We start from the raw sequence: 14784 nt of genomic DNA, 5'->3' as shown, positions 1-14784 counted from the left end.
CTCACAGCATCCAATAAACAACTTTGGTTTATTCATGCGAATTAGTCTCAAACCACTTGGGGCTACTCGGACACTGTGTTGTCTACAAGGAGGCCATGAGGTCCTGTCATAAACACGTTATGATCATCTGTGTCTATACTTCACAAGACATGCCACTTGAAACAATTATTCTCTGTACCAATAGTGACAAAATATGTTACTATGCACGTCAGAATGTGCATCTCCAAAAGGAATATCATCTCGTTAGTGTACCCTCATATACAGATGGAAGATATAAAAAGAGATGCTGTTGGTGTACTTTGGCATGCAGACCTGACCAAAGTATACAAGTAACCTTTACACTCATTCTTGCATCACAGAAACAAAAAATTCCCATTTCTGTCTTCCCAACTATTTTTACGCAAAATAATCTGTATGTCAAAAAAGCACAGCTTCTTTCCAGAACGACGAGCTCATAAAACATAAAATGTGGGTACATTGTAATATTTGGATTCAATAAAAGAGCTTCTCTCAAAATACTCGCCTTACCTTTACAGTGGCATTCTGCACAATAACTTATTGTTGGGCGAGTTGGCAATTACATGGTGATTTTAGCGTAACAAAAGATGTCCGTCTCTCACACGTCTTTTGTAGGTCGCAATTTCAACTGCCATTTTTGGTGGAGAAGTAAACCGCACTGACAGTCATTTTTTTAGATATACAAGCACACCGTGTCTCATTAGCATTGGCGCTTTTTCATACGATAGAGCTTCTTTGGCATGCTACATCGATAATGCTACACTGTCAGCAGCATTATCAGAATGTCAAAACAGATTGCACAATGTATCGATGTGTAGTAATTACACTCAGTATGAACACACTACCCAGAAAACTTCACGGGGCCCTGCAACACTTTTTGAGCATGGTCAGAAAACGCTGCCGATCGGTAGTAGAGGCTCCCGAGAACACGCGAGCCAAATGTTATAGCGCAGCACGCGGCCTGTAATTCACAATAAATTATCAAAGCCAGCTAAAATTGCTTTCTTTTCCCTCGACAAATGTCTGAAGATGCTCAAAAATCACACGTAGGTTGCCCAACTATCAGCCATTGGCTGATTTGAACACTGCGCGCTCGGTCGTTACAGAGATAGCTGCGAAAGGCCGTCATTTGTTTACGTGTGCGCACGCGATCGCACTGAAAGAGCCGTGTATTCGAAGAAAAAAAAGAAAAAAGTACTCAAGGTCACAAGGCGCGTGTGAAGTTTTTTGTTTCCCCTCCTATCCCTCCCTGCTTCGCTTCCAGCACTTTCGTCGAGATGAGAGAGGAGAGAATGCAACTGCAGCATGCAACAAATCTTTTGTAACTCCGCTCGTACTGAACAGATTCTTAAAATTTTTGTGGCGTTGAATTTGTGAGGCAATACGCTTTTCCAGTGAATTAGTTCCATGGTTACTCAAAGAAGTGTTTCAAGGCCTCTTTAAAGGTGATGTGCACATATGGCCACTGCAGCAATTGCAGGAATCAAGGTGCATTCTCTGAACTCGTTTGTATCTTAGTTAATTGCTCATGGCCTTTACTGGTACATTTTGCTACCGTTTCAAACATTTCTGTCTCTATTCTGCTATAAAAACTCATGCCAATTTCAAAACAAGAAGAAATTCCAGAAAAACATAGCCAAAGTAGAGTAAATATTTTGCATGCAGTTGGACTAAGATATAGTGAACCTCGATATAATAAACCGAGCCAGAAATTCCTTTCAGCAGAATGAGCACATAAGCAATACATGTGAATTCAAAAAAAGTTTTCACAATAAATTCAGGTTTGCTGAAACGAGGTTAGGCTTAAAAATACTGCACCCCAAGTTGTTTCATAGATACTGCTCAAATTAGCAGAGAAATAATCTCACGTGATCCCGCTATAATGGGCCTTTTCATTACCTTATTGTATCCTATTTTCTGTCTATCCCTAATATGGTACTCATTGTATATATCTTGCAAGAAAACACTCTGCTACGAGGAGCGTCAAGGCACACAAGACATCCTTGCTGGTGATGGTAGGTGGTCACTATATTTCTCATTGATTTGCACAGAGTGATGGACAACAAAAGAATCTCAAGACATGTTCTTTTTCATTAATATGAGTAACCCACCTAATGCACTGAAAAAAAGAAAAAGACACAACACTTGCTGCTGCCGTATATCATCAAAACTTGTGAATGGAGTGCAAGTTTAAGGGCTCAATTTCCTTTATTAGACACAATAATAATGTGAACTAAGAGACAATTATGCCAAGAAAAGTATATAGGAATGTTATCAATAATAATTGTAATGTAAATGTAGAAAAAATGGACAAAAAGATAACTTGTCATTGGCAGGGACCACACCTGCAACTTTTGGATAACGTGCCTGATGCTCTATACCAACTGAACTACAGTGGCTGTCCCCCCCCCCCCCCCCCTCTCCACTTTATGGGGTACATATGTGCATTTAAACCTGGCAGTGTTGTTCAAGAACTGCCAGCGACAAGTTATTGTTTCGTCCACTTTTATTTCTTCACAGTATAATTACTTTTAATAACATCCCTATATTTTCCCTGGTCTGTTAGTTTTCATCCAAACATTTACTGTAAGAGAATGCAGAGCACCTACCGCGCCTAAACACGACCGCTGATCGACTCAGGGCAGCTGGGACAAACCACATTGTAGAGCCACCACCAAGAGAATGGAATACAGAAAATTCACAGTCTGTACAAGGAAACAAGGTTGCTGGTTAAGGAAGTGTGAAATGTTAAAGCATAAATAGGCTTTATTGTATACAAACTTTGTTGGGGTGAAAGATGCCTCATCAGGCAAAAAACTTGGCATGATCACAAAATGGTACGCTATTATACCATGGCTCCAGGCACACAAGCTACACATTCTCTTCATGGTATTCGCATGACTAAAAAAAAAAGAAGAAAACTGCATTTCTTTGTGGTCCACCTTGAGGTGCACAAGCTGTTCATTCACTGCGTCTTTATGGCAGTTGCTTTCCTAAGAAATAAGAATGGTAAAAATATTTGGGTTCACGCACCAAAACCCCGATGTGATAATGAGGAACACTGAAGTGAAAGGCTCCAGAAATTTTAATTTTCTGAAGTTTTTTTTAACATGCACTGAGATCGCACAATACAAGAACCTCTACAGTTGACAAAAAGTACTTTTTTTAAATAAAAAAAGCCAAGCCTAGTTACATTAGTTGACAGGGATTCATCTTGAGCTTAATTACAGTACAACAGTAAACAAGAATAAAAAAAGAAACGAACAAAGACGGCACTGTTTTCTATTTTTTATCCTTGTTTAATATTGTGCTGATAGGCACAGGGGGGTGGACTCCTAAGAGGGGGGGAGAGGGGGACTCATACACTAGCTTAATAGGGAGCAGAAGCATTACAATAAATCCCCACTGCCGAAAGGAAATACAGCACACAAATATAGTTGCACTGCAACAAAGTGGTCTTCCTCCAATGTGTGCTTCAAACCATCTTGACATGGGAGCAATCTGAAGCACACGTGTGTAACCTAGCCTCTCAGCTTGAAATGCAAAGTTCTGAACTTTCTGGTAGTATCTCGAGAACACATAGGTTGGGCACTTTTTCAGCCACAAAAATGCGACCCATCATCGTCAGGTTTTCTTCTTCCAAAGTGAGGGACCGCGTCCTTTCACGAAAAGCCAAACTTAAAAGCTCAGGCGTGTCAGTGGGGGAGGACTTTTGCCGAACCACTCGACAGTCGCGCAAGAAGCTAATTGAATTTGGCAATGCAAGCGGTCAGCGTTTTTCACTGCGTAGCAGCAAACTTGTAATGAACAAGAAAAAGTACGTATACTGCACGGCGACCGATGAGGTTTGTGACGTCACTCCTAACCAAGTGTTGCATGCATCGAGCGGTAGCGCGTCAGTGCATACTCCCCGCGCCAGTCCCCATCCATAGCTATCTTCATCGCAGCCACATGTCCAGCACGTGTCTGTACTTTTCACAAATACACGGAGCATGATGAACAAGCGGGTGCAGTTATCTTCTACAATTGATTCATGTTCAGCAGATATTATTGTTTGTACAGAGACTTGGCTGTACAAACAATAATAAAGAACAGCCAAAATAAAGAACAGTGAAATATTTGAATGCGAAAAATCGTACAACATTTATCGTTACGACCGTGACGTACGTTCTGGGGGAGGTGTATTGATTGGTGTCAGCAGTGCTCTGAAATCTTATGTGGTTAACGTATCTTCCGGCCTAGAACTTATCTGTGTACGAATCTGTCTGCCAAGCCAAGATTTCATTCTCTGCGCATGTTACCGGTCGCCCACCGCCTCGCCATAGTTTTCTGACGAACTACATGATGTTTTAAACAGTGTCGTTATTAGTTACCCGAATTTGCCCTTATTTCTTTTGGGAGACTTCAACCTACCAAACATAAAGTGGCAAAGCGATATTGTAACCCTTACTCAAAATTCGTCTGAGTGTGTTGACTTCATAAACGTATGTTCTGACTTCAATCTAACCCAACTTGTACATAAACCCACACGCACTACAGCTACTTGTTCCAACACCTTAGACTTGATCCTAACAAACAAGCCAGACTTGGTTACTTCCCTTAGTTACCTTCAAGGAATAAGTGATCATTCCATGTTACACTTTAATCTAAAGGCACGTGTTTCTTCTAACAGAAGTGTTAAAACCATCCGGGATTACTCTAGAGCAGACATCAGGTCAATTACAGAAGAAATGGAGCGATTCGTCGATGAATTCATGGCGAACTTTGAAGAACAATCAATAGAAGAAAACTGGTCTATTTTTAGAAATAAACTTTTATATTTAGCTGACCGTTACGTTCCACAAAGAAATGTCCGCACTAATCCCCGTTCGCCATGGTTCAATGCTACACTTCGACGCTTACGCAACAAAAAGAAGCGATTGTTTCGCTCTGCCAAGAGAGTAGACAGACCCAGCCGTTGGTCCGAGTACCAAAACGCTAACGCCGAATACCTCCATGAAGTTGCTAATGCAAAAAATGCTTACTTTAAGGTTACTCTTCCCTCTTATCTACAAAACAATCCACGAAAATTTTGGTCTCTTGTGAAGGGTAAGAAAAACAAGATAGTGCAATTAACACACTGTGGCGAACCTGTTCCAAATAATGAATGTTGCAAGCTTTTAAATGATGCATTTTGTTCAGTTTTTCTGCGCAGTTTTTCGTCTTCTGTTCCAACAGCCCCTAGCCATAATTTTTTTCCTATGGACTATATTGTAATAGATTGGGTAGGAGTTAGAAAACTGATCAACAACTTGAATATGTCTTCTTCTGCGGGTCCGGATGCCATAAATTCCAAAATATTGAAATGTACAGAGCTGTACTCATCACTAATTCTTTCGAAGATTTTTCATCAGTCTTTGCAGTGTTCATCCCTACCTGGCGACTGGAAAAAGGGCAAGGTGGTTCCGGTTCACAAATCAGGTAACACTAATTCACCGGAGAACTACCGTCCCATTTCATTGACAAGCATTCCATGTAAAATGTTAGAGCACATAATATATTCACATTTAGTTAGTTTTCTCGAAGAAAATTCCTTTTTCAACAACTGTCAACACGGCTTCAGGAAGATGGTGTCATGCGACACCCAGCTTTTGTCCTTTACTAACGACCTGTTTGTTAACGCTGATCAAGGTTTCGATACTGACTGCATTTTTCTTGATTTTGCGAAAGAATTTGACACTGTATCTCACGACTTACTAATTCTGAAGCTTACCAAACTCAACATTGACCCTAATGTCCTCTCTTGGATTAATGACTTTCTTTCTAACCGAACCCAGTACGTAACCGCTAATGACTGTTTATCCCCCTCTTCTGCTGTAACGTCTGGCGTACCTCAAGGGTCAGTACTGGGGCCGTTGCTCTTTCTTATTTACATTAACGATCTTCCCGCCTGCATCACTTTTTCAACCATTAAACTCTTTGCTGATGATTGTGTATTGTATCTGAAAATTTCTACCCCAGCCGACACCTCCAAACTTCAAACCGATCTTAACAACCTATCCGAGTGGTGCAATAAATGGCTCATGCGTCTTAACGCGTCCAAATGCAAATACATGCGAATTTCGCGTCGTGATAATACTGCTAACACGCGCACGTATAGTCTTCATGCCGTTTCTTTAACACACGTCGATTCATATAAATACCTCGGTCTTCATATCACAAATAATCTGTCTTGGCAGATGCATGTTGACTATGTAACTAACAACCCTAACCGCATGCTCGGATATTTACGTCGCAATTTTTCATCTGCACCTTCATCACTAAAACTAACTCTTTACAAAACGCTAGTACGTCCGAAATTAGAATACGCATGCGCCATCTGGGATCCTTCCAAACATACTCTAATCCTCGCCCTCGAATCGATTCAAAACCGCGCAGCTCGTTTTGTATTTTCTAACTACTCCCGCCATTCTAGCGTAACTGCAATGAAGATGTCTCTAAACTTGCCTGATCTGTCGTTGCGTCGTAAATGTTCTCGGCTTTCACTTTTTCACAAAATATTTCATCACAACCCCATTTTAAAAGAACAGCTTTTCACAAACCCCTCCTACATTTCATCCCGTTTGGATCATGGTTTAAAAGTTGGTGTGCCATCTAGTCGAACTAATCTTTATTATGACTCTTTCATTCCACGAACAAGCAGGGACTGGAACCACCTTCCCGCCGCCATCGCCTCCATCACAGATGTAAATAACTTCAAGGTCATCGCCCATCAAGAAGTGCTTTGAATGTATTGTTGCGCGTTTTAGTTGTGAAACCCCACTCCTTTCTGTAATGCCCTCGGGCCCTGAAAGTAAATAAATGAAATGAAATCTTACAAGATGGTTAGCCTTGTAAAACGGTCATCCAAAAGGCTCACAACCATTGTGTATCAGAAGCCGACCCACATGGGCAGACACCTAAAGTTTGACTCTGAGCATCCTACAGGGCAAGAATGCTCCGTTGCCGCTGCTATTTTTGCTTGCACAATGTTATCTGCTCTGAGCTTGGTCCGCGCAAGCAAGAGCTCTGCAGCAACAGCTACCCCTCACAACTCCAGAGGACGCAACAATTGCGATCTTCAGTTGCTTGCCCTGAAAAGGTCTGTGAAGCTGATAGGACAAGAGGTGCTGTACCCCATGCACAAGGCGTTAGCGAGGCAAGAGCGTTTGGCACATATGGCATTTAAATCACAGATGTGCCCACCAAAGCAGAAATTCGGGCACCTTAGAGACAGCCTGGAAAGTTGAAGATTTACAGGGGTTATCTACAAAACACCATGCAAAAAATCGCCACACATCCAACTGGAAGTTTTACAACAATCCAGCAGCACCAGAACGATGTCAAAAAAGGCAATGCAAGCTCGAACACCTTGGCGGATCATCATATGAACAGTAACCACATCATCAACTGGGATTCTCCAAGCATAATTGTAACAGAAAAGCGCCTATCGATATGGCTACTCTTAGAATCACTGCACATTCAAACGAATGCAAACCCATTTAACCGATGACGCGTAATCTCCTAGAGCTATACATCTGCACTCTGCACCACCCGTCCCATAAATAATCACGCCTTTCTGCATGATCTTCATTGTGAACAAGGCACCCATGGCACGCCCAAAACGGCAATACAGGTTGTTTCAGCTAGAAAGCACTAAGCAACAAAAGTATGAGACTGGAGGCAGCACAGGCTTTTTTGTTTCTTTTCTTCTCAGGCCAATGATAAGCATGACGGTGAGGAAGAGGGCGACATTTTAATAAAGGAAGGAAATTCGTCGAAGTTTATTCTATCGGTTTCTTTCTTTTTTGAACAGCTCTCCATCGTAGTCTGTTCAAGCGACCTTCGCGCGTGAGAAGCCTTTACTAATTCGTCCAACTTACATTTAAGGGCACTAAAAGTGCTGTGCAGCAATCACGTGGTATTTTTTAAAATTTCGCACACTTTGAACAAATACTAAGAAAAATTAACCAGCATTGTTATTTTACTGTAAAAAATAATTCTGTTATTTATGGATAAGGGCTACAAGTTTTATATCGGAATCTTTTCTAGAGTCACTATCTAAAAAGTTGAGTAGGCACTTTTTTTTTTAATTACTGTAATTTGGCAGATAAAAAAAAAATATTCCAACGCGCTACATACAGCTAAGAACAGTACTGTGCTAGTTGGAAAAGCATAGCCCTGATTTTTAAATTTTTTATTGCTTGGTGCTTTTCAGCTGAAACACCCTGTATATGTTTGTTTTGTCTTCAGTCAAGGTGAGTGCCTCTATTATTCCTTCCAATGAACCCCCCTCACCTGACGAGTTTTCGTTGAACCTTGGACTAAGTATTTAATCGTATAAACACGGGTGATTATGTTATTGTTCACATTGTATGCATAGGGAAGTGGGGCTTTTTTCTACATGTCTTTGCGGAGTTGAATGTTATCTCCATGTATGACACCAATAAATTATAGCCATTGAATAGTTGTTTAGAGCGGCTTGATCTTCAATTGCCTCAATATTATGATAGATGATGCAGTCGTTTGCAAAGAAACGGCTGCAAACAGGAGAGTCAATGGCAAAGCCATTCCGATAAATGAGAAAAAAAAAGGGGGGGGGGGGGGGGGACCCAGTACTAGGCCTTGAGGTACCCTGAAGAGCTCCTGTGCTGTTTTAGACTTCAATTTCGCTATTTAGACATATTGATGGCATTTTCACAGATAAAGAATCAAACCAACTTAACATGTTAATTGCTGTTTAAAAGGAGTTGGTCGAATGCACACTGATGGCAGACACCGGTGGTGTCCACAACTTGTAGTTTAGCAAGTTCTTCTTAAACCACTCGTCTTATAACCAAAGAGATGTCGTCCTGTGATGGAAGCTTGGCACTTCCAATCGAGGGCACATTGTCAAGACGTGCGAATTTCGGTAGGATTCTCATCCTCTTTAGCGCTTCAAATGCTCGACAGTGTCTCCTCAGGTCAGAAGGTGTGCGTAGGTCTTTCGTAGCGATAAGAAAATTGTACACGTCTTCCGGGATTCCCTTGAGGAGATGACCTACCTTATCTTCGTCAGACATTGTCACACTCACGATTCCGCAAAGCTTAAAAACAGCCTCTATGTAGGTGGTGCACGTTTCACAAAATAACTGAGCTCTGCGTGAAAGAGTTTGTTCCGCCTGCTTGACCTTAGCAGTCAAGTCACCAAAACACCTCTTCAGCTCGTCCACAAAAATGTCCCATGAGGTCAACGCACTCTCGTGATTGTCGAACCAAAGAGACGCAGTGCCAACAAGAAAAAAACACCACGTTCTCGAGCTGCTTAGCAGTGCTCCAGCGATTGCTGCGACTCCCTCTTTGGTAGTGCTTGAGCCAATCCTCATTATCGTCATCCAGCTTCCCCGAGAAGGTCCTTTGTTGACGTTCCGGCATACCGTAGCGAGCTTGTCCTGTCGGGTGAGCGTGTTGCTGATCAGCGGCGCGGTTGTTATGGCCTGCTCCTGTGTCCTCCATGTCTGGTAGCTGTGGTGGCAAGCCTGCCAAGCATCTGCTCTGTCGCAAAATTCGTAGAACTGGGTCGTCCAGATCGATGTGCCCAGCACCTTCCACCAAACTGTTAAAAGTGAATGTGTTTATTTACAGATGAGGTGAAATGGCGTTGGGAAAGAGCAGCGTACTTCAGAGACAGGCCTAGTCCAGTTCCCTCAACCACACAGTCCAAGTGCCGGCTCCACTACACTTTTTAAGCATCCCGTATGCTCATACATCTTCGTTGCAATAACAACCCAGCCCCCTATTGTGTAGCTATCCAGGCAAACCATCTCACGCGAACGTGGCATGACGTCATTATCAGACATGTTCTCGTGAAGTTAAGTTTCGGTGAGGATAGAAACATTTGAGTCATACATGTGAGGAGACCCTTCAAATTCATCGCACTTTCTGACGATACTCATTATGAGACATTATGATACAATTATGAGACATTCACATTAAAAGTCAACTCCGGCAATTTTTTACCATGTCAGGGTAATAGTGTTTTTATGGTCGTGAGACACTCTTGTCATGTGCCCGAAAGCTGAAATGCTCAACGAATTCGAAAATAATATTTAATTAGCAAAATACTGCAATACTGAAACCCAACTGAGTGCACTTCTACATATGACGAAATCTTTTGCCAGAACCTGCATAGTTGCGCATAACGCCACTAGATGAAACTGCTTGTCCAGGTCGTCCAACTTTATGCCTGTGGCGATTGGTTGAAACGCTTATGCTGTTACAGTGAATATGTGGCGAATTGTGTTCAGCCCACATCGCAACACGACTTGCCACCCATCATGCGCCCATTGAAAGAGGAAAGGAAATCGCACGCTCAACCAAGAAAGTGCCAGCCAAAACCCCAAAATCCACAGCAGACAAGCAGATGTTGCTGTACAGTGGCTACGTCAGTTCCGTTGTTGAGAACTATAGAATAATTTTGCCACCTGGTTTCTTAAAGGTGCACCTGAATCAAAACACGCTGGTTCTTGCATTTCACTGCGCTCGGCATATAGTTTTTGTTCCCTAAACGCGTTACTCGTAGCCTATAATAAGCATAATGTTGCGACGAGTCTACCAAACGACACACAACACAACTTATGAATTGAAATCTGTGCACAATTACTTTATAGCTGAGCTGTAAGTCATATTAACATGGTGACTAAAGTAATTGGGAATTTCTAGTCTGCTGGGCTGCTATGTGCACGAATCCTACGTGGACAAAAGAAAATTAGGGGACCTTAAAGCTTCACCTTTAGAAGTTCAACGTGATAGCTACATCTTGTTCCTAGTGCGTACTTCAAACACTTAGTGCATGAAACCTTTTCGAATTTGTTATGCACTCACTACGCGGCCTTAAGGGAATAGGAGCAACAGCATATGTAGTGGGGTACTGGCTTTCAATCGCGGAGCCATTATAATAGTCGCATATTCTGATGCCAGTTGGCAATGGATGCTTGTACCACACATTATTACTGTAATATTCCATGTTGCATTGTGAACCATAAATACAGAACGCATGTGTGAAGCATGAAAGCTACTTTCGCTGCATTTTCAAGGAGAGGAAGTTCTTTTCACTGTTTTCACAAGCAGAGGCGTGGCCGTGTGATAGCACATCCACATGCCAAGCAAACGACCAGGGTTCGATCCCTACTTGAAACCAAACAACGCTCATTCGGCCCCCACTCTGCTCCAGAATTTGTTATTTTTTATTTTATTTGCATCATTCTCGATTTTTCGGTCATGCATAGGATGACGATTTCTCGCTCACAACCAACGATGCCGACATTGATGCCGGAATTTCTGGGAAACAAGCTCTTTAATGCTATCGCGTTAAAATCGCCGGAGTCTGCCTTTAAAAACATTGAGCTCGCCCATGGACGAGCTGCACTTTTGGGTTGGACGGACCGTACTATCTGCACAGTTTCATTTCTATCTTCATCCCACTGAAATTGTTTCCCACTGATTTTAATTCTGTTGAAAAAAAAAAGCTTAACTTGATCCCCCTTAACAATGTGCATTCTTGCGCTATCCTAAAGCTTTCTTTCGAATTTGTTGTACAGGAGGTACACTTTTCATTTGTTCCTGTGTTAAGATTGAGTATGGGGGTAGGGGGGGCTAAAACTCCTTTAACCTTTCCGATGGCTATACCAGGCTTGACTTTGGTAGATTACTTGGCTGCTACGCAGAGGACCCGGGTTCAATGTCCTTTCATCCTGAATAATTTAATTCGTCTCATTTCATTTTCTTTATTTTTTTTTCTCTATTTCGGGCGTAGCGGTTACGGACACCGGCGGCACCGGACAACTACGGCACCAGAAAAATCTGTTGCTGTGACCCCATAACAGCTTAATTTCACTGTGAAAGCACCGTTTTTAAAAGGCCTTGACGTCGGCTGAAGTTTATAGGGAGGACCCTGTGTGTGTGTTCTAAGCCCGGAGACACCGAGTGAATGGTATTAAATTATGCTGCGATTCTTAGAAATAGTTCTTGCATGTTCTGCTCAATGTATGCGCTAAATAAATCGACGGTAATATAAGTGTATACTTGGATAAAGGTGCGTATTCTGGCCGCTAGCATCATCAAAAGAGTCTTGCAGTAGAAAGGATTAGAGCCGGACCATTTGAATTGCGAAGCACTTAATGACAGTCGCCATGAACAAACGCGGGAAAAAAGTGGCAGCAGACGAGCTGGCAAACAATGCTCCGCACGCAGAAGGAAGCGCAAAAATGAGGCGTCCCCTTAATCGCCGCACCAGCGGTTGCTTTTCTTTCTGTTCAAGAAAACAATGACGTAGTCGGGCTCGCAAAAACTTGCAGAACACGCATATTTTGTACCTCGATTGGATACTGCAGTGTCGCACGTGCATATGCTGCGCATATCGCTAGCTCGCGCATGACACGCGCAACTTGATTGATTGATTTGTGGGGTTTAACGTCCCAAAACCACCATATGATTATGAGAGACGCCGTAGTGGAGGGCTCCAGAAATTTCGACCACCTGGGGTTCTTTAACGTGCACCAAAATCTGAGCACACGGAACTACAACATTTCCGCCTCCATCGGAAATGCAGCCGGAATTTGATCCCGCGACCTGCGGGTCAGCAGCCGAGTACCTTAGCCACTAGACCACCGTGGCGGGGCGACACGCGCAACTTTGAGAGAGGCGATCGTTAGACGGGACTTCTGCGTAAGTGACCATCGCTGCCAAATACCAGATCGCGTTAATTCAGAAGCAGCAGAATGACTTTACGTGGCTACAGAAACATCCAGGTGAGGAATGCTTTTCATAAAGCGACACTAGATGCGCCTGCACTTGCGTATATAGCGCTGTCAAAGTCTTTTGTATCCCACAGATATCGTTTCCTCCTTCTCGCGCGACGCAGTGACCCACAGACCCCGATTGCGGAGGCCTTCCTCATAACACCGCGCCCGGTTTCGTCAACGCAAGAAGGTGAACGAAGTCTTACCGATGTCACAAGGTATCAGCAGAGCGCTGGCAGACTCTCGACGGTTACGGACGCTCTAAGGGGCAACAGCACGTCCTCGAACGTCCTCACAAGCAGCAGCGTCAGCGAACACGCAGCAGCCAGAGTACACCTACCACTTCAGCAGCGCAGTGACAGTCACGAGCGTCGAGGAAGAGTCGCGCTTTTACGCGACTTTAAGCAGACGATAATGCTGATGATGATGCCTCTTTCACCGTCAAAAGTAATGAAGGTGCGAAAACAAAATAGATTTTCTCGTGCGCTAATCACCTGTGCGGCTAAAGCAGCCACAACAATGAAATCACAGAGAGCATTAGACGAATAAATAAATAAATAAATAAATGAATAGATGCATACGAATAGTAAGGGTCTTTGTACTTGGCCTTCAAAATTGGTATTTTTGGCTTTTGCTATTAATTTCAGAGGCTATGCCTTGCGTCGAAGGAGCTGCCTGCTGAACGAGCGCAAAACGCCTGTCATCTATATTGACGTCACTTACGTAGGGTTTTTTATAATTACGTTTACGTCTTTTTAAGACTTTTTACGTTATCTTTGTTGCATATAAGCTTCAAAAACGCAAAAACTTATTTGAAGACACCCCTGCTTAGATGGCGCCACCACCAAAGTTTCGACCATAGAGTTTTCCACAATACTTACTAGAGGGAACTCTGGCGCTAGTGTCTATGGGGGTTGCAACACACGGCTAAAGCTCACTTTAACACGGCGCTTCAGTGAGCATGAGAATGATGGGTAGACTGGTAGTACACACATTTGTCTAATTTTCATACTTCTGGCTCCGTGTGTTTGTGTGGCTTGGAGCTGCTTTTTTGAGAAAACAAAAATTAGCAAATATTCACCGTTTGCGCTTCACAACCTTATTTTTTTAAGCTTACAATTTCAATTCAAGTCTTTAAGGTCAAAAATATTTGTTTGTTTTTTTCAAAACAAAACCGTAACCAGTAATAAACGAAGCCGCAAGTACGATTCGCCGCCCGCAAGTACGAAGACTAGGCAAATGTGTGTACTACCCATCATTCCCATGGTCGCTGAACGATCGCAGCGCCAGAGTGCCCTCTAGTTAATTTTGGAAACTCTACGGTTTCGACGACGGCTGCTTTCCAAGTGCCCGCCGATAATCCGGCAGGCAAGAGAAATCTAGGAGGCTATGTGATAGGTGTTCGGGTACAGTGGCTAGAATATTCTAGCCACTGTAGTTTGGGTGTTCTGTGGTGTTACCACAGAACACTACCATTTGTGTTACAGTGTACTAGCGAGACGGCTTTTGCTTTGTGCCAAATTGTAACAGCGGCTACCGCTCGTGTAAAGAGGCGCACTCCTTATTTCGGATGCCGTTAAAGCCGACCTTAGAAGTGTGACAACTTGGGCTAGTTGATATGGCATGGCGATAGTTATAGCACGAGAACAAAACAACGACACAAAAACAAGAATGACACGAAGGACACAGGGAAGAATGTCGATCGAGAAGGCATTATGTGTCGCCGTTTTGTTCTCGCGCTATAACTATCGTAATGCCATACCAACTAGCCCAAGCTGCCACACTGCTAACTTCCAACTGAGTTTATTGCGCAGAGCGCGAAAATATATAGAGGAGACAGTAACCATGTGGCAAAAACCATATGGCACAAAGAGCAAAACACGAGTAAGAGAAAAAAACAAAAACACAGAAAAGGGCAAAGAAAGTTTGTAAGGAAACAAAACAGAAAAGTGAAGGTAATATAACTGCT

General features: G+C 42.9%; 1 protein-coding gene across 3 annotated transcripts in view; it reads right to left on the bottom strand.

Annotated features, from left to right (window-relative positions):
• LOC119163333 (putative phytanoyl-CoA dioxygenase) overlaps positions 1-13283 on the bottom strand; it is a 57421-nt gene extending 44138 nt beyond the window's left edge. The window contains exons 1-2 of one of the 3 annotated variants that reach the window (XM_037415312.2): positions 13022-13283; positions 2628-2723 (exon numbers count right to left, since the gene is read on the bottom strand). In XM_037415312.2, the coding sequence (XP_037271209.2) occupies positions 2628-2679 (52 nt within the window). In that variant the 5' untranslated portion in view covers positions 2680-2723; positions 13022-13283. The remainder of the gene's footprint in view (positions 1-2627; positions 2724-13021) is intronic. The other 2 variants (XM_075872989.1, XM_037415313.2) reach the window with 2 other exon arrangements.
• Between the last annotated feature and the right edge of the window lie 1501 nt (positions 13284-14784).

The sequence above is a fragment of the Rhipicephalus microplus genome, chromosome 9 (genome assembly GCF_043290135.1).
Source record: "Rhipicephalus microplus isolate Deutch F79 chromosome 9, USDA_Rmic, whole genome shotgun sequence".
Taxonomy (NCBI): domain Eukaryota; kingdom Metazoa; phylum Arthropoda; class Arachnida; order Ixodida; family Ixodidae; genus Rhipicephalus; species Rhipicephalus microplus.
This window is presented reverse-complemented; position numbering and strand designations above follow the sequence as displayed.